A 19,243-nucleotide genomic window follows, 5' to 3' on the forward strand; every position below is an offset into this window, starting at 1 on the left:
CTATGAGGTAGCTTGGCCCGTATTTTGATCCCCGTTTGATAGACAGGAAGACTAAGGCAAAGAGAGGCTTCAACATGTATTTATATATAATATATATGTTATATATATTATATATAAAATTTCCCAAGGCTCCATCATTCAAGTTTTGACATTTCTAAATACTCTCACTTAATTGACAGAGCAGGTATCTGGACCTAATGTTATGTTCTTTTTGCAAGCCCACAAAAAAAAAGTGAGGATTTTTTTTTTCCTTCTTAGCATTTTTAGAGGGTACTGCTAAGATAGAACGTAGGATTAAATGTTTAAGTTAATATCACTTTGGACCAATTCACAACCTTTTATGCTTAACTGTTTTAGTATTCAAGAAGTACTTTACTTTCTATGTAATTTTTGAGCTTTTGGGCACGGTGTCATTTAATGTAGCACAGTCCTATTGGGGCAAAAAATGATCCTTAAAGCATTAAACATTGTTCATCTTAATCCAACTAAACTGATTAATATCAGTACTAATTCTGGTGACTGTAAATTAGTACCCTACCTCTACCCCTGCACACCACCTTTTGCAGTCAGACGAGCCAGAGGCATAGTAAGATTTCAGTCATTATGCTGAGTTGCTCCTTGGTCTTATATGAATTTTGAGATTTCTTAATAAATATCCCAAAGTGAATTTAACTTTTCATGTAATATATGTATCAAAGTAGTTGGAACATTATCTCATTATCTTTGTTTCTTTTCTTTTTTTTTTTTGTTTTTTTTGAGACAGAGTCTTGCTCTGTCCCCAGGCTGGAGTGCAGTGGCACGATCTCGGCTCACTGCAAGCTCTGCCTCCCAGGTTCACACCATTCTCCTGTCTCAGCCTCCCGAGTAGCTGGGACTACAGGCACTTGTCACCACACCTGGCTAATTTTTGTATTTTTAGTAGAGACGGGGTTTCACCATGTTAGCCAGGATGGTCTCTATCTCCTGACCTTGTGATCCGTCCGTCTCAGCCTCCCAAAGTGCTGGGATTACAGGTGTGAGCCACCGTGCCCGGCCTGTTTCTTTTCTTTTCTTTTTTTTTTTTTAAGAGTTGAAGTCTTGCTCTGTTGCCTAGGCACAATCATGGCTCAGTACAGCCTCAAACTCCTGGGCTCAAGCAGTCCTTCTGCCACAGCCTCCTGAGTAGCTGGGACTATAGGTGTGCACCATCATGCCCTGCTAATTGTTGGGGGGTTTTTTTGTTTAATTTTTGTTTGTTTTTTGCAGAGATGAGGTCTGTCTGTGTTGCTCAGGCTGGACTCGAACATCTGACCTCAAGAGATCCTCTCACCTTAGCCTCCCAAATTGATGGAATTATAGGCATGAGCCACCACTCCTGGAGATTATCTTTGTTTCTTATAGATTGTACTTGCAAGTAAATTGAGCCAAACCACAATTTAAAGAATGCTGTCCCACCAGTACCAGAGACAATTTTTATACTCAGTAAATTCTGCTGCATGCCACTCTACTGGCTAAAATAGTTTGCAAAGTGTTTTTACTCGTATTGCACTCATCTGATCCTTAAAATAACCTGTGATGATAGGTATTCTGATTTTACAGAAGAGGAAGTTGAGACTGACTTATCCAGGGTTCTGAACCTTCTAAGTTGGGGATCAGGCTTACCGTGTAAAAAATGAAGATGTTAAGCTCTTGAGACATTTTGTACTAAATATCAGTGAAGTATTTTGGAGAAAGCAAATTCTCCAACAGTAAGTGAAAATTACCATTTCTACCAGGCTATTGCTAAAATATTTTTGGTTTCTTGTGTTGGATAGTATACTTATTTATAGGCCTGAATAAGATTATGCTCCTTATGTTGCTTCTCAAATAAAGATAAAGATTTAGAATTTTTAAAAAGTAGATCTGAGAAGAATCTTATGCATTCTACCAGAAGAAAATATGATGGAATTTGTTATTGTATCTTGGCCTAAAGGAAAGTCTTTCCAAATATAATAAAAAATGCAGAAGCCATAAAAGAAAAGTTTGATTAATATAACTACATAAAAATAACCACTATAAACAAAGTCAACACAAGTGATAAACTGGGAAGAGTATTGCTAGTCATGTAACATAAAGCTAATTTTTCTTAACAAATCAATAAGAAAAAGTTAATACAAGTAGGAGCAAGGAAATGCAAATTACTCTTAACCATATAAAAATACTCAATTTCACTCATAAAATATAAGCATATAAAATGCAAAATTTCGTCTGTTAGATTAGCAAAGCGAAAAGGTTTCAGCACTCATGGTGTTGGAAAAGATGTGAGTAGATCGGCTTCTTGGGAGGCTTAAGGCAGGAGGACCTCTTGAGGCTGGGAGTTTGAGGCCGTAGGTCACTATGATTGTGCCTGTGAATAGCCACTGCACTCCCTCCTGGACAACACTGTGAGACCTCATCTCTAAAAAAAGTGAAAAGGAGGTGTGAGGAAATGGCACTCCCATGCATTGCTGGTGGGACTATAAATTGATATAGGCTTCATGACAGAGGGGCAATTTGGTGTTCCTCTCAAAAAGCACGTATCCTTTGACCCAGGGATTCTGATTCTAGCAATTTATCCTATGGATACACCTGCAGACATGTAAAATGATATATATGCAAGATATTCATTACAGCATTCTTTCAGTAGTCTCTGGAGATTTAAACTCACCTTGTTGCCTGTGTTTAGAACTTTTTATTCTTAATATAATTTTATCTTATCTCTTTTTTTTCTTAATCAGTTTTACTAGAGACTGATTTATTGGTTATTTCAAGGTACCATGTAAAAAATTGAATCAGCTAGGGTTGTTAGTTGCAATCGACAGAAATCTACTCTGGCAAATTTAATCAGAAAAGGAATTTATTGAAAAAGAATATTAGGTAGCCCAAAATTACCACCTTGGTAGGTAGAAAACTAGGCTTGGAAAATGGCATCCAGGATCAAAGAGCAAAGTCTGTGTAATACAAATTCTTTGAAATTTTTTGAAGCATCTTTATGACCTAATGTATCATCAATATTTTAAATTGTTTGCCTTAAGAGATATATATTCTATTCATTGGGGGTTTATATATACATAAACATACACACAAACACGCACTACCACATTAATTTTATTGTTCAGTTTTTCTGTATTTTTGCCACCTTTTGGTCTGCCTGATCCATTTTGTTTTGTTTTTTTTTTTTTTTGAAACGGAGTCTCACTGTGTCACCCAGGCTGGACTACAGTGGCATGATCTCGGCTCACTGCAGCTTCTGCCTCCTGGGTTCAAGTGATTGTCCTGCCTCAGACTCTTGAGTAGCTGGGATTACAGGTGCCCACCACCACATCCAGCTAATTTTTTTGTATTTTTAGTAGAGATGGGGTTTCACCATGTTGACCAGGCTGGTTTTGAACTCCTGGCCTCAAGTGATCTGCCTACCTCGGCCTCCCGAAGTGCCTGGATTACAGATGTGTGCCTGGCCTGATCTATCTGTTTTTAATTGCAATGTGTTAAAAAATTTCTTACATTAATGTTTGATTAATTTCTCCATATAGTCTTATTAATTTTTGCTGTGTTATAGGTTCATACAGGTTTTATTGTTACATCTTCTTGATGGGTTGCTCTTGTTTTAAAAAAGAGATAGTAAGGAAGACTTTTATTCAAGGAGGGCCACTATAATGGGGTTTGTAAAAGGGGAGAGAGTGGGCTCAACTCTAGATAGGTTACCTTTTTAATCATTATGTATTTCCTTCTTGATTCCTGTTAAAGCTTTTCTCCCTGCTTTGCCATGCACTAGCTCTGTAACCTTGGGCTAAGTCATTTAATCCCTCAGCTTTCTTATTGTAAAATGGGCATAATACCTACCTTATCAAGTGGGTGAAGGTGATGGAATGTTTGCCTTCCAAACCTAGGGTCTAACAATTCCGTAGTGGTTGGAAAAGGTTTATGTTACTGTTTTCTATATTTGCCTTAGGTCCAGTGTTTATATCTAAATATCTTCTACATTACTCAGTATATTAATTAAGAGTCTTTCTAAAATAGTTGATTCCTCTGTGAGGGAAATGCAGGGAAAAAAATAAGATAGTTGAGACAACTGAAAAAGGACAAAAGGCAACTTTTTGGGGAGACTGTTTTCTATAACGAATGTTTATCAACCTCAGTGGGATGTAGATTTATTAGTAAGTCTTAAAAATTAATATATATTTAGACCACCAAATATACATTGAGGGTATAAAGAAGTGTCAGAAGGAGACAGAAGTGTATACTTTCCTTTACCTTTTTGATAGTATTTAAGACTTATCGTTTATTCTGTTCTTAGCTTTGATTTTTATCATCTATTTATATAACCCACATGTATTGTGCCTCCTATGGGTCTTCCTAGAAAGTCCTCTTAAAAAGTATTTTCTTTTCCCTTTCTTTCAGACTTTATATTCAGAGCACCAATCAAATTAAGCAAGCCTGGGGAACTTCGTGAGGAATATGAAAGCTTGAGAAAGGTATAGTATTATCATGTCATTCATTTTCTTAAAGTAGATTGAAATAATGACATTAAAGAATGCTTAGTGGGAATCTTGATTTACCAGGTTTTAAAAAATTTATAATGCAGAGCCTTTCTTCACACTACCTTATACCAGCCTAGTTAGATTTGGAGCTGTAATGGCAGTAGAGCAAACTTTAACCCAAGATTCCCTTTTTAGTTGTCTTTTCAAAGATGAAGATATAGTTCACAGAGCCTGTCGCATGCCAGCTGCAATAACTGGCCACTAGAGAATTATTCTTGGTACTTTTAAGAGGTGCCCTTGCTAATAATTGTATTATTTTTCTTTATCTCACAAGGTTCTTCTAATTACATGTAGCTGGTGTTATCCGTTATTGCTCACTCCATTAAATACTCCAAAAGAACTGTCATGTAGGTCAGTAAGGGGATAGTGAAATAATTTCCTAGTTAGAAAACATTTACCCTTGGGAAAGCTTTTATCTGTGTCCATATCATCGTATTTATGATGTTTTCAAACTAATTGTCTGGGAATCACCTAGAGAATTAAGACTTAAAAAAGGCTGGTAATAAGAAGTATGTTGCTAGATGTGTGTCATTCTTTCCCAGCCCTCTCCCTGCACCATCATTCCTCACTCACCTTTATAATTGATCAATCATTCTACATGTGGGCATCTAATATTTTATAAATGTAAGTGATCCACTTAATCTGGATCAAGCATCATCATAAGATACAGGCAAGACAATAATGCTATTGTCACAGGATCCTTGGGGTGTCGCTTTGCCACCTGGAAACCTCTGTGGCTGGTGGTGCCTTTGCCCAAGTTTTGCTTGGGCCTGCTGGGCTCATTCTGCCCACTCATCCTGGCAGCCTGTGCTCAGCTTGCACTACCAGCCTGGATCCCACACCTGCTAAAGGTGAGCCAGGTGCAGAGGGGAGGGGTGTGTGAGCAAGGGAGCATGGGGTCCAGCTGCTGTGCACAGCCAGGCATGCTGGCTGTGGCTGGGCGGGGAGCTCCAGGTGCTGGCATGGGCACTGGCTCCTGTGAGGCTGTGGCTGGACCAGGACTACTGCAAGTGGCTTCCACTGCTGGCACTGGGGAACGTGGTGGTGCCTGGAAGCTTGGAGATGCCAGGAACTGCAGAGCCCCAAAGAGGGTGTCACAGCCTTGGCTTGGGAGCACCTCAGTCTGGGCTCCCTGAAGGGCCGCAGCTCTTCTCTCTTTTCTTGTTGCCCACAACATGGTGAGTGAGGGATGTGTTTCAGCCGTTTGTGTTACAGCTCTTTCTGTCCTGCCATTCGGCGGGTCCCAAGTTCTTGTCCTGAGTCCAGAAAGAAAGACGTATGTGGACAACTGGAGGGTGAGTATGGCGAAGAGAAGCTTTATTGAGTGACAGTACAGCTCTCAAGAGACTGAAGTGGGTAGCTGCTTTCCACAGGCAGGTTGTCCGGACATCTACTCAGCTCTCAGCTGAGAGGAGATCCACAGTAGGCAGCTCCCCTACACAGGCAGGTCATCCCCATGTCTGCCGGAGTCTGGCTAAGTCCAGGGCTTTTATGGGCTTCAGAGGGGAGGAAGTGCATACTGATTGGTCCATGGGCAGGCCTGGAAAAAGTACTGTAAGTTCTCACTCCAGTCTGCAGAACTGGCAGCCCAGCCCCCGGCTTCAGGTCGTCCCCAGCTTGAAGGTGGATCTGCCCCTTTCTGCCCAGGAGCCTGTCTACTTCCTGCCACTGTCAACCTGCCCTGTACAGTACCCACAGTGCCCAGGCTGTGCCATGGGGCACCTGCAGGCCTGTGCCAAGCTGCTCTCAGCACCCCCACAGCCTTCCTCCTGTCCTCTGGGGTGCCCAAAGTCCGGAGGGGGCCGAGGTGGCAGGGCGCTGGCATGTCACCACCACCCTGAGTCTGCTCCTACCCAGCTTGGTAGTGACAGCACCTCCCTCGGTCACAACTTTCCTTTGAGATTGGCATGGGTGCTGGGAGTGGGAAGAGGCCAGGCAGTGGGAGCAGGCACTTCCGAGCCTGTGAGGGTGGGGGATGGAAGTGGGGGCAATCCTGGGCCCCCAAGAGCACAGGGATGCCTGTAGCCATGGCTGGGTGGCTACAGCTACACCCGGCATGGGAGGGATCCCGCCCCTTCAACTTGGAAGGGGGCATGGCTCCTACCTGTTCCTGGCTCCAGCTGACTCCTGCCGGCTCCGTGGAGCGTACAGCCCCAGCTGTGCCTTTCCCACTGCAGCCGGCATCTTCACAGTGCCCACTCCAGGCAGGCTGCTGCTGCCATCACTATTGTGGTATTTTTCACTGAATGAAAAATCAGTGTTTAACAAGGTCACATTAAAGAGAAAAGATAATAGGAAACTGTGGCTAGTTACTATATGTTCTTTGATCTTTGCTTGTAAATGAGGGTGTCAGATGTTGACCTGGTTCTTCATGCTTCATTTATATTGGCATTGTGAGGTTTTTGTCTCTTTTAAAACTACTTACAAAGTTTTTTTTCTGTTGAAAAAGAAATTATTTTCAGGGACCACATAAAAAGAACAGGTTCTTAAACAAAATTTCAGAATGTACACATACAATATTTACTTCTAATAGATCTTGTTAGACATTTTGAAAATGTGGAAATTTTGAAGCTATCAGCTGGAAGGTAATCTTAGAAAAAACAAGGAGTAGGAGGTAGAAAAAGGAGGTGAAGCAAAAGACATAGTAAGAGTAGGGTTGCTTTTTTTTTTTTTTTTTTTGAAATGGAGTCTTGCTCTGTTGCCCAGGCTGGAGTGCAGTGGTGCAGTCTTGGCTCACCACAACCTCTGCCTCCTAGGTTCAAGTGATTCTCCTGCCTCAGCCTCCCAAGTAGCTGGGACTACAGGCGTGTGCCACCATGCCCAGTTAAATTTTGTATTTGTGAGTAGAGAGGGGGTTTCATTATGTTGGCCAGGCTGATCTCGAACTCCTGACTTCATGATTCGCCTGCCTCTGCCTCCCAAAGTGCTGGGATTACAGGTGTGAGCCACCGTGCCTGGCAAGAGTAGGGGTTTTTATAAACCTTGGGAGAGAAGGAAACCTTGAGGAACTGTGATTTATGTTCCTGTTAGAGGAGAGGTATGGGACAGTGGTTTTAAAAGGGGCTGATGCCATAATGTTTTTGAGTGAAGCCAGGATAATATCATCCTGTATAAACTGGATTGGATTTGAGAAACACTCATCTATATCATTTGGCTTAAATAAAAGTTAGCTACCGGTCCCTCTCATCCACCCCAAGTACCCAAGTTATCCTACATCCATTGTACAACCTGGAAAATGGAAGTCTAAGCCATAACATTAAAAGGCACTAGTGTGGCATATGCATACAATGGCATCCTATTCAGCAATAAAAAGGAGTGAACCACTGATACATGCTACCACATGGGTGAACCTCAAAAAGATGGTAAGTGAAAGAAGCCAGATCTAAGAGATTATATGTTGTGATTCCATTTATAGAAAATGGCCAGAATGGACAAATAGTAGCGACAGATAGTAGATTAGTGGTCGATTGGGATAGGGTGTGGGAACAGGGATTAACAGTAAATGGGAATGAAGGATTTTATTGAAGTGATATAATGATTTCTAAAACAGATCTCAGTAGTTCTTCAAAAGTTTCTACTGAGCAAAGGAAGATAAGTGGAAATTAATTCTACACAACTCATTATTACTAATTTGATGTGTGATATGCTACTAATATACTTTTCACTTAGTATACTCCATTACTTTAAGTGACAGTAAAAACCTTTATAAAGGCTGTAAAAAGTTAACAAGAATTTTTATTCCCCTAATTCTAGTTCTTTTAAAAGGTATTACTTTATTTAAAAATCCTAGATTCTATTACCTGTGGGAGATTTGGGAACACACCAGGCTGGGGTAAGGGACTACTGTAGAGCAGTACTGAACCAAGATTGAGGGGCCTACTAAAGACAGGGAGTTGTGTTCTTAACATCCTTTCTAGCCAGAGGCTTTTGAGTTAGTGTGCTTACTGAGGTCACTATGAGTTTCTAAATTTTATCATTCTGTGAATAAGCTTATATTTCTAAATATATTTAGATTTTTTTTCTTTCTGCATGTGTTGTAGTTGTCTTTTTTCACCATAAGAAAAATAACGCAAAAATAATCAGCAAAATATGAAAGTCCCTTTTTACCTTTCTTCCCACTGTCCTTCCCAGAAGTACCTAGAATCAATAGTTTAGTGTTTATCTTAGACCCCTTATATGCTTACCTATGCATGCAGACACATACATACACTTTAGTCTTCTGTATAAATGAGATCATGATATATATTCATTGGTTAATGAAATATTTATTGTGCCCCTAGTATGTGCTAGGCACTGGGGATATCACAGACTCCCCTAGCTACTAGGGAGGCTGGAAAGCATAGTGTTTTAGCTAGGAACATTAACTTCCTAAGTAAAATCAGGGTTCTCTTAGTAAGGAAGGAGAAAATGGATATTGGGTTGGCAACTAGCTGCCTCTGTCTCCTGGGACAACAATGGAAATAAGACTAGTTAGGACACTTTGAGAGTAAGCAATATGTTGGGTTTAATTTGGCTTGGAATTTTGTCAGAAGTGTGATGGAGAGATGCAGTAGTTGGACTTGGAGGTGTATACAAGGAAGTTGTTACAGTTTTCGATGATGGATCTAGGTTAAGGGGAAAATTGAGGACATGAAGGATGTGATAGACAGTGAAAGAGTTAGTTGTAGGGTCAATGGATTGGAAACTTTGATGGTGAAAATTGTAAAAGTAGGATCGCTAGCATATATAAATAAAGCTGGAAAGCTAGGAAGTGGTGGTCTCAATATAAAAGACTTAAATGTGAGCCTTGGGAGATAGTTTAGTTATGGATATCACAAAGTTTAGGGTATGACCATGGAGTAGATAGCTGAAATAGGATGGAGAAAAAGATGTATTTAAGGAGGAGGTGAAGGAACTGAGAGAGTATACCAATATTGAGACCTTCAGGAATGATCACTGGAGTAGTTGGAGAGAAATTAAAATTTAAGTGCCAAGTTTTTCTGTGAATGAAGGAGAGTGACAGAGAGGGGTCATGAGTGTTATAGTCTAAGGCTAAATACTTCAGAGAGGCTAGGTTGGTTGGTTGTTTGAAGAGAGATATTCTCTCTCTCTTGCTCAGCCTGGAGCGCAGTGTTGCAATCGTAGCTCATTGCAGTCTTGGATCCTGGGCTCTAAGTGATCCAAGCCTCAGCCTCCTGAGTAGCTGGAAGTATAGGAGCACACCACCATGACTGGACACTTGAAAAGTTTTTATTTCTGTAGAGATGAGGGTCTTGCTGTGTTGTCTAGGCTGGTCTTGAACTGCTGGGCTCAAACAGTCCTCCTGCCTCTGCCTCCCAAAGTGTCAGGATAACAGGTGTGAGCCACCATGCTTGGCCAGAAGGAAGGATTTTTGAGAAATAATACAATCTATTTGGTGACTTCCTTTTTCCACTGAACAGCATATTTTTTGGGTGGGGGGGTGGTATGTATGTTTTTAATATAGATACTTTTTTTTTTTTTTTTTTTGAGACAGGGTCTCACTCTATCACCCAGGCCAGAGTGTGGTAGTGTGATCTCAGCTCACTGCAGCCTTTGTCTCCTGGGCTCAAGTGATCCTCCCACCTTAGCCTCCCAAGTAGCTGAGTTTACAGGCACATGCCACCATGCCCAGTGTGTTGCCCAGGCTGGACTTGAACTTCTGGGCTCAAGCAGTCCTCCCTCCTGGGCCTCCTAAAGTGTTGGGATTACAGGCCCAGCCCGTTTCCCCCAGTTTTAAAGGAATGCTGTGCTGAGCACCCACAAACATATGTGGGCAAATACAATCCCTTCACTTAAATTCCTAGAAGTGAAAGTGGGAAATGGTAAGAGGCTGGGCACATTGGCTCATGGTCGTAATCCCAACACTTTGGGAGACTGAGGCAGGAGGATCTCTTGAGCCCAGGAGTTTGAGACCAGCCTGAGCAATATAGTGAGACCCTATCTCTACAAAAAATAAATTAGTTGGACATGGTGGCACGTGCCTGTAGTCCTAGCTACTCGGGAGGCTGAGGCAGGAGGATTGCTTGAGCCCAGGAAGTTGAGGCTGAAGTGAGCTGTGATTGCATCACTGCACTCCATCCTGGGTGACAGAGTAAGAATCTTGTCTCAAAAAAAAAATTAAAATAAAAAAAGCAGACATGGTTTTGTTGGATGTTAACAAATTGCCTTTTAAAAAGGCTTTTTCAACTTACTCTCTCGACAGCAGTATAGAGTCCATTTTCCTCAAATCCTTGCCAAACCTTTTTCATTGTTTTGATATTTTAGTATCTGCTAGATTAAAATATCTCATTGTTTTAATTTACATTTCCTTGATTACTACAGAGGAGTAGCATTTATGTTAATCGACCATTTGTATGTTTTCCATGATTTCTTGTTTATAAGATTTAAATCTGAAAACCAGTTCTATCTTTTGGGTATTTGTGATCTTGATTGCTAATGGCATGCTTTTTTGTTGTTGTTTTTCCATTCTATTATATATTTATTCTATTAAAAGTTTTCTGACATTTTATGGTGTTTTTAAATGGAAGGAGAGTGTTAGCACATGCTCAGTCCTTCATCTTGATATATATCTTAATGGAAAGGATTTTGTAGTATTGGTTCTTGTTATGTAAGGATGTGCAGTTAATGCATGTTGAAATGAAAAAATTCTAGGAAGAAATTACTTCAGTATTGATTTTTTTTAATGTTTTCAATCTATATAAGACTTAGCCATCTTTGTCTTTTGAAACAGATTTATCTCTAAAAATGTTATTTTTGGTTGAATTAAGCTTATTATTTACACCATTATTTCTTCTGCTTTGGTTGTTAGATGCTTAACTTTGACTTCATGGTTCAATAATAGTTGCTTTGTTTTGATTTGGGAAACATATAATCCAGGATGGTCTTGTCTTCTTTGAATCATTGGACTCTGAAAGACTGAAGGTGGGGGAAAAGATTGAAGGTGGGGGAAAAGCAGCCTTGCTTCTAGACTATTCATTTTCCAGGTTTCTACATTGGGAAAGGTGAACTGCTTTCAGTTATTCTGTGGAGCATATGAGTGGCTTAGGCTTTCTTTGGATTGGTTTCCCGACCTATCCATTTTCTTTTTTTCTTCCTCTGTTCTGGTTCTTTTTTTAAAAAAGTAAATGAGGTCTTGCTATGTTGTCCAGGCTGGAATGCGTTGGCTATTCACAGGTGTGTACTACAGACTCAAACTCCTGGCCTCAATCAATCTTCCCGCCTCAGCTGGCTGAGTAGATGGGACTACAGGCATGTACCACCTTCCCTGGCCTTCTGGTTCATTTTCAAGGAGTATTTTCTCCCCATTGTGGGCTGAATTATTCAAGTAGTAATAAGCATGCAGTTTTCTAGTCCTTAGCCAGAGAACAGACCAGTCAGATATAGTCAATGGGTTACTGAAGTGATTAGTAGCTCTATAAGGCAGTCATTAACTTGTGAAGGGATATTTTAAAGGTAAGTAAACTTTTAGGACCTAATTATCTTCGAAATTACATTTTAAAGTTGCCTTTTATTAACTTACTGCCTTGAACTGTAAAATATTAATATAAAATACTTTATTAAAACGAACATTGCACTTAAATCCATTTCGCTATGTAGCGTATCGTGAACTGAATGTTGAGATGGCCTTTTTCTTATTTTTATTTATTTATTTAAAAAGTAGCTTTATTTATCTAGAAAGTTTAAAATACGTTGTTATACCACAGAAGAAGCAGATTATTTTTAAAAGCTTTTTCTTATTCGATTATAAATCTTTCAAGATCTGTTTGTTTTAGTCTCTTTAACTCCACTGTATCTAATATCTTGCACATAGCTCTTCACCAAGTACTTATCTAATTGAATTTCTAATCATCTAGTTTCACAGTTCCTTCTCTTACTAGAAATGACTTGTGAAGGATGTATATATGGCTGGTTCATGATACAGCTAGATATATTTTATGATTTCTAGGGATTTGGCTGGGCACAGTGGCTCACATCCCAGCACTTTGGGAGGCTGAGGTAGAAGGATCATTTGAACCCAGGAGTTCGAGACCAGCCTGGGCAATATAGTGTGTTGTGGGAAGTCAGGGACCCCAAACGGAGGGACTGACTGAAGCCATGGCAGAAGAACGTGGATTGTGAAGATTTTATGGACATTTATTAGTTCCCCAAATTAATACTTTTATAATTTCTTATGCCTGTCTTTACTGCAATCTCTAAACATACGTTGCAAAGATTTCATGGACACTTATCACTTCCCCAGTCAATACCCTTGTGATTTCCCTGCCTGTCTTTACTTTAATCTCTTAATCCTGTCAGCCGAGGAGGATGTATGTCGCCTCAGGACCCTGTGATAATTGCATTAACTGCACAAGTTGTAGAGCATGTGTGTTTAAACAATATGAAATCTGGGCACCCTAAAAAAAGAACAAGATAACAGCAATGTTTAGGAAGCAAGAGAGATAACCTTAAACTCTGACCACCAGTGAGCCGGGCAGAACAGAGTCATATTTCTCTTCTTTGAAAAGCAAATGGGAAAAATATCGCCGAATTCTTTTTCTCAGCATGGAACATCCCTGAGAAAGAGAATACCCACCTGGGGGTGGGTCTCTGAACTGGCCCGCCTGGGCGTGGTTGTCTCTTATGGTCGAGACTGCAGAGATGAAATAGACTCCAGTCTCCCATAGCGCTCCCAGGCTTATTAGGAAGAGGAAATTCCCTCCTAATAAATTTTGGTCAGACCGGTTGATCTCAAAACCCTGTCTCCTGATAAGATGTTATCAATGACAATGGTGCCCGAAACTTCATTAGCAATTTTAATTTCGCCTCGGTCCTGTGGTCCTGTGATCTCGCCCTGCCTCCACTTGCCTTGTGATATTCTGTTACCCTGTTAAGTATTTGATGTCTGTCACCCACACCTATTCGCACACTCTCTCCCCTTCTGAAAATCTCTAATAAAAACTTGCTGGTTTTTGCGGCTTGTGGGGCATCATGGAACCTAGTGACATGTGATGTCTCCCCCGGATGCCCAGCTTTAAAATTTCTCTCTTTTGTACTCTGTCCCTCTATTTCTCAAGCTGGCCAATGCTTAAGGAAAACGGAAAAGAACCTACATGAATATCAGGACAGATTCCCTGATAGTAGTGAGACCTCGTCACTACAAAAAATTTTTTAAAAAATTAGCCGGGCATGGCATGCATGCTTGTGGTTTCAGCTACTCAGGAGGCTGAGCTGGGGAGATTGCTTGAGCCTGGAAGGTTGAGGCTGCAGTGAGTCGTGATTGCATCCCTGCCCTCCTGCCTTAGCAACAGAGCAAGACCCTGTCTCAAAAAAAATAAAAAGATTTCCAGTGTTTTTTTTTTTTTTTTTTTTTTTTGCTACACTATTGCTAGTTTTTCTTCTTTCTTTTGAAATCTTACGTAATGTTTGAAGAAATGCCCACTTTTAGCATGTGCTAGCATATCTCTTTCTAGAACCAGAAAATAAGTACAGAATCTCATAGTATATTTTTAAGATGTGCAGGTAACAGGTGTGGTATTAAGGAGAAGGAAAAATTCTCAATAGAATGTTTAAATTTTAACTACATGGGGGAAGAACAGTTAATTTATAGGATGTTCAGAATCCAAGAACATTAGATATGGTTGTTGTCTCCTTTTGCTATTTATAACTACCCAGATGTGGAGAACCAGTTTTATCAAATAATGTGCTTTTCAAAGAAAAGAACACACTTGGAGCATTCAAAACACGATCAAATTCAATTAGAATAGCAGGTTACTCAGGTTATTTCTGCAGTGTGCTGTTTTTCCTCGTCTTATTGTTTAGGGTCAAGATCAGTAGTTATAAGGTTACTATATTAGTGTAATTATTTTTATGGTTTAAGTATTAATAAAATCATTTAACTACTACTTGGAAGCCAAATTAAGGAATTTTCCAGAAGCTGTTGCAACTGTTGTCTCTAGTATAAAATAAAATATTTTGTTAAAATATGTAATGAGTGAAGCTTTTAATAAATTATAATAGCTTTATTTTTTTCTGCTTATGAACATAAGCAGAATTGTGCATTTCTGTTAATTGGGAAAAAACCTTCAGGTTATGAAAAAGTTTTAAAGCAGAAAGCGAAAATCGCCAGTAATCCTGCCACTTAATAAACATGTTTAAATGTTTATCAAAAATTTAAGCTTAAGACTTTTTAAAAAATAGATTTTAGATCACATTATGCATGCCACTTTTACGGCCCTTTTAAAATTTAGCATCTCATATGAAGTTTTCCATATTAATATAGATCTATGTCAACATTTTTAATGGCTATATAGAATTATAGAAAATATTGTAATATATCACATATATGCCAATATTTTCCCTAAATCCAAAACCATTCAAGAGTCAGAAATAACTTTTAAAAATATAATATGTAAAAAAGATTCCATAAGATAAACTGATTTTTAAAATACCCATCTCTAGCCAAATTTGTTTAAAAACTCACAAGTAATCTGCTTTCAGTAATGATTGTTCCTCTAAAATTGCAAACTTGGTTATATTTTTCCAGATTCAAATCAGGGTTTAAGGTCTTATTTGCTGTTTACATTTGAGAGTAAACTTTTTTGTTTATTGCAAACTTTTTAAAAAATGCAGATGTTCAACAAATCATAATACAGATGATGTAGATATTTTACCCTAAGCTGAGAAACAGTAGTGTGATTAAGAGCTGACTACTTGAGTTCAAATCCTGGCTCTGCCACTTAATAGTGTGTGAATTTGGGCAAGCTATTTGAGTTCTCCATGTCTTAGTTTTCTGGTCTGTAAAATAGACATCATAGTACCAAGCTTATAGGGTTATTGTAAAATAGTGCCTGATCCACAGTAAACTGTATATAAGTATTATTAATATTTAGTATTTGGAATTCTAAAAAATCTAGCACAAAGTAATTCCTTCTGTTGCTGCCATTTATTTGCTGCCTTTGGGTAAGAAACGGAAAACTCAAAAAGTCATAGTTGGAGGCTGGCAAGTTACTGATATGAAACACAAATGAATTCTCAATTTTCTTGAACTTGGACAGTGAAGGTGTGTCTTTGTCTTTTTACAGTTGATTACTTAGAGCTCTTTCTGCTTCCCATAAGCGAGTGTCCCCCTCTTCATTTAGCCTTTAGGCTTGGCAGCTAAACATATGACTGATAATATATCTGCTGGTTCAATTTATATGTAAACTTGGATGCCTGCAATTCATTTTATATGCCTATCTACAAAATGCCTGTAATAATTTAAAACTTGTATTGAAGTAATTTTAAATATCTTATTACATAAGGGAAAATTGATAAAATATTATTTTGGCATAAATATTTAGATACGCTTAATTCTAAATCTAACATTTAATTTGAAAGTGGTCTAGAATTTAAAGTGAAGAGAACATAGTATCATAAATGTGATTTCTTTAGAATTAGGTAAGAATCATAAGAGCAAGTCAGATGCTTTGGTGCTATTTATGTGATTTATCAAGTAAAAGTTATGGCTTTTATGCACGTTAGCCTTGTATGCAAGAGATCATTTGCTGTGAGTTCAGGATGCTGTAAACAGGAGCTAAGAGTAGTCGTTTCACCCCAAATACATTGTTTTTGTGGACAGCATCAGCAATAGTCACCAGTCAGACCCTGTAGAAGCCGTAGCTGTTAGTGCCAAGTGAGAGTCCAGGAAACAGAGGATATAAAGCATCAATTGCTCTAGATACCAAAGTAAATTGAAATGTTCTGACACCAGTTTGATTAACTAGTTTATGTTCTGAATCAGTGATTCTGAAGCAGTGGTCTCCAGCTTTTTTTTACCAGCTTGTATTATATTCCTTTCATGACCCCTATATGAATTTAAAGTATTTTAATAGCTCTATTAAAGAAAAAGCTCTAGATATCAACAAAAAATGTATTCAGCCTACTTGTTAATATGGTGATACTTAAGCTAGGCACAGTGGTGCACACCTATGATCCCAGCTACTCGGGAGGCTGATGTGGGAGGATCACTGGAGCCTTGGCAACATAGTGACTCTGTCTCTAAAAAGCAAAGAGGACGATATTTAATAGAGACAACCTTATGGACTATAAGTGTCTGATTTGTTAGATTTTTAAAAATACGTTAAAAATTAACTTAAAGATTCCCATTATTAGCTTGTGAAACCCCCTTAGAATGTAGGGTCCCAGTTTGAGAACCATCGGCCCAGAGATAACCAGAACATGAGTAAAATGTTCATAACTCATAATTTACTGTTTAATGTGCATCATTTTATTTTATAAGGAAAAACCTGTTACCTCTTGTCAGGAGAAAGATTAATTAAACACCATGAGACTGTGGTTCTACAGTGCTCCCAAATTATTTCTTTAGTATACTATTATTGGATGGTGATCCATTTAACCAGTTGAGATAAGAAAATCAGAAACTTATGGACATATAAGCTCTAGTCTTTAAAGTACCATTGAGCAGCACTGCCCCCTATAAGCCCAATACCCATGGCACCGTCTGGTTGGTTACCTTTTATAGTGGAATTGAGAGTACAGTAGTTCCTCACAAAGCATGGAACAGACACCACAACAGGTATGGTTTGTGTCAAAAAATATCTTTGTTGGAAAGACCGTTTATAAAAATCAGTTAGTCCAGGCTAGGCGTGGTGTCTCACGCTTGTAATTCCAGCACTTTGGGAGGCCGAGGCAAGCGGATCACCTGAGGTCAGGAGTTTGAGACCAGACTGGCCAACATGGCAAAACCTCATCTTTAAAAATACAAAAATTAGCCAGGCGCGATGGTGCACAGCTGTAATCCCAGCTACTTGGGAGGCTGAGGCACAAGACTGGCTTGAACCCGAGAGGTGGAGGTTGCAGTGAGCCAAGATTGTGCCATTGTGCTCCAGCCTGGGCAACAGAGTGAGATTCTGTCTCAAAAAAAAAATAGTCCAATCTTACTTCAACAGCATTCTGCTTGTGAACAACTTTGTCATTTTTGGTCAAGACTGTAGTCTCAGCACTAAAAAATTGCCTAACACATAGAATCTGATGCATTGTAAATATTTGCGGAACTGAGCTTATTGAACACAGACCCTGTATCTGGAACTCAAGTAGGGAAGTGGAAATCAAGGATGCATAGGTTGCTGATTAAAAAAAGCTCACAGTATCTGGGGGAAAAGGGATTTGAAAACAAGTAATTGAACACAAGTAATTTTTTTTTTGGGGAGGTGGGGACGGAGTCTTGCTCTGTCACCCAGGCTGGAGTTCATTGGGGCAATCTCGGCTCACTGCAAGCTCTGCCTCCCTGGTTCACACCATTCTCCTGCTTCAGCCTCCTGGGTAGCTGGGACTACAGGCACCCACCACCACGCCAGGCTAATTTTTTTTTTTTTTTTTTTTTTTTTTGAGATGGAGTCTTGCTTTGTCATCCAGGCTGGAGTGCAGTGGCGCAATCTCCGCTCACTGCAAGCTCCGCCTCCCGGGTTCACGCTATTCTCCTGCCTCAGCCTCCCTAGTAGCTGGGACTACAGGCGCCCGCCACCACGCCCGGCTAATTTTTTATATTTTTAGTAGAGACGGGGTTTCACCGTGTTAGCCAGGATGATCTCGATCTCCTGACCTAGTGATCCGCCTGCCTCGGCCTCCCAAAGTGTTGGGATACAGGTGTGAGCCACTTCGCCCGACCAAACAAAAGTAATTTATATTAGAAGTCTGTGATAGAGATATGAGATATGTTCTGGGTGTTATGAAATATATTTTAAAATGCCTTATTTGAAATAGTGTGGCGTGTATATATGTTTTAGTCTGTATTCCAAGGATGGCTAGTTAACATCTTAAGTACTAACAGGGAATATACACTCTGGAGTAGTTACTTAGTATTTAAAAGATTATAATCAGAATTTTCACTTCATAGGCTCCTATAAGCCCATCAATTATTTTAATCATCACCCAGCACCTGAGGTTTGTTAACAAACATAACAGATGTTATAAATGATCTCAGAATTTTTTATTTTTATAATATTCAACAGACATAAAACTGGGAAGAATAATAAAAATGAACCTCCATGTATCCATCACCTAGATTCAGTAATTATGTTGATAAACAATTATGAAGATAAATATTAATAATTTTTCATGAGGAAATGAGCATTATTCAAGATATGTGGATTGGCAGTAAATATTGTACAGGCATTTCTGCCCTTGCATGAAGAGAATTTAAGAATACAGTGAGAGAATGAAATTGGACCCATATCATATACTATATACAGCAGGTCATTGTTCAACAATGATGTTATTTTGTTCAACATCATTTCATTATGACATTGATGAGAGAAAAAAAATCACTTCTCAGCCAGGGCAACTGTCTGCATGGAGTTTGCATGGGTGTGGGTTTTTTCTGGATACTCTGGTTTCCTCCCACATCTCAAAGATGTGCATGTTAGGTGAATTGGCATGTCTACATTGTCCTAGTATGAATGAGTGGGTATGTGTGTGAGTGTGCCCTGTGATGGAATGGTGTCCAGTCAAGGGTTGGTTCCCATCTTATGCCCAGAGCTGCTAGGATAGGCTCTGGCCACCTGTAACCCTGAACTGGAATAAATAGGTTAGGAAACGAGTGAATAAATGAGTACAAAGTTTTGTACAAATAAACAATTTGTGAAGTATATGATAATCATACAAATGGAGAACAATAAACTATGCAGTACGAAAGTGCTCAGTGAGTCTGTCATATCTGTCATGTTTTT

The 19,243-nt window shown here is 39.3% G+C and overlaps 1 protein-coding gene and 1 long non-coding RNA gene across 3 annotated transcripts in view; one reads left to right on the forward strand and one right to left on the reverse strand.

The window, feature by feature from the left end:
• The window catches only part of RNF169 (ring finger protein 169), an 87,577-nt gene that overhangs the window by 30,727 nt on the left and 37,607 nt on the right, over positions 1-19,243 (forward strand). For both annotated transcript variants that reach the window (XM_054524830.2, XM_024255113.3), the window contains exon 2: positions 4,399-4,472. In XM_054524830.2, the coding sequence (XP_054380805.1) occupies positions 4,399-4,472 (74 nt within the window). The remainder of the gene's footprint in view (positions 1-4,398; positions 4,473-19,243) is intronic.
• Positions 5,310-7,383, reverse strand: LOC134762102 (uncharacterized). Its single transcript, XR_010141738.1, has 2 exons — positions 6,643-7,383; positions 5,310-6,078 (listed from the first exon to the last, which is right to left on the reverse strand). It is a non-coding gene; the product is annotated as an uncharacterized LOC134762102 (long non-coding RNA).

Source organism: Pongo abelii, chromosome 9 (genome assembly GCF_028885655.2).
Source record: "Pongo abelii isolate AG06213 chromosome 9, NHGRI_mPonAbe1-v2.0_pri, whole genome shotgun sequence".
Lineage (NCBI taxonomy): Eukaryota > Metazoa > Chordata > Mammalia > Primates > Hominidae > Pongo > Pongo abelii.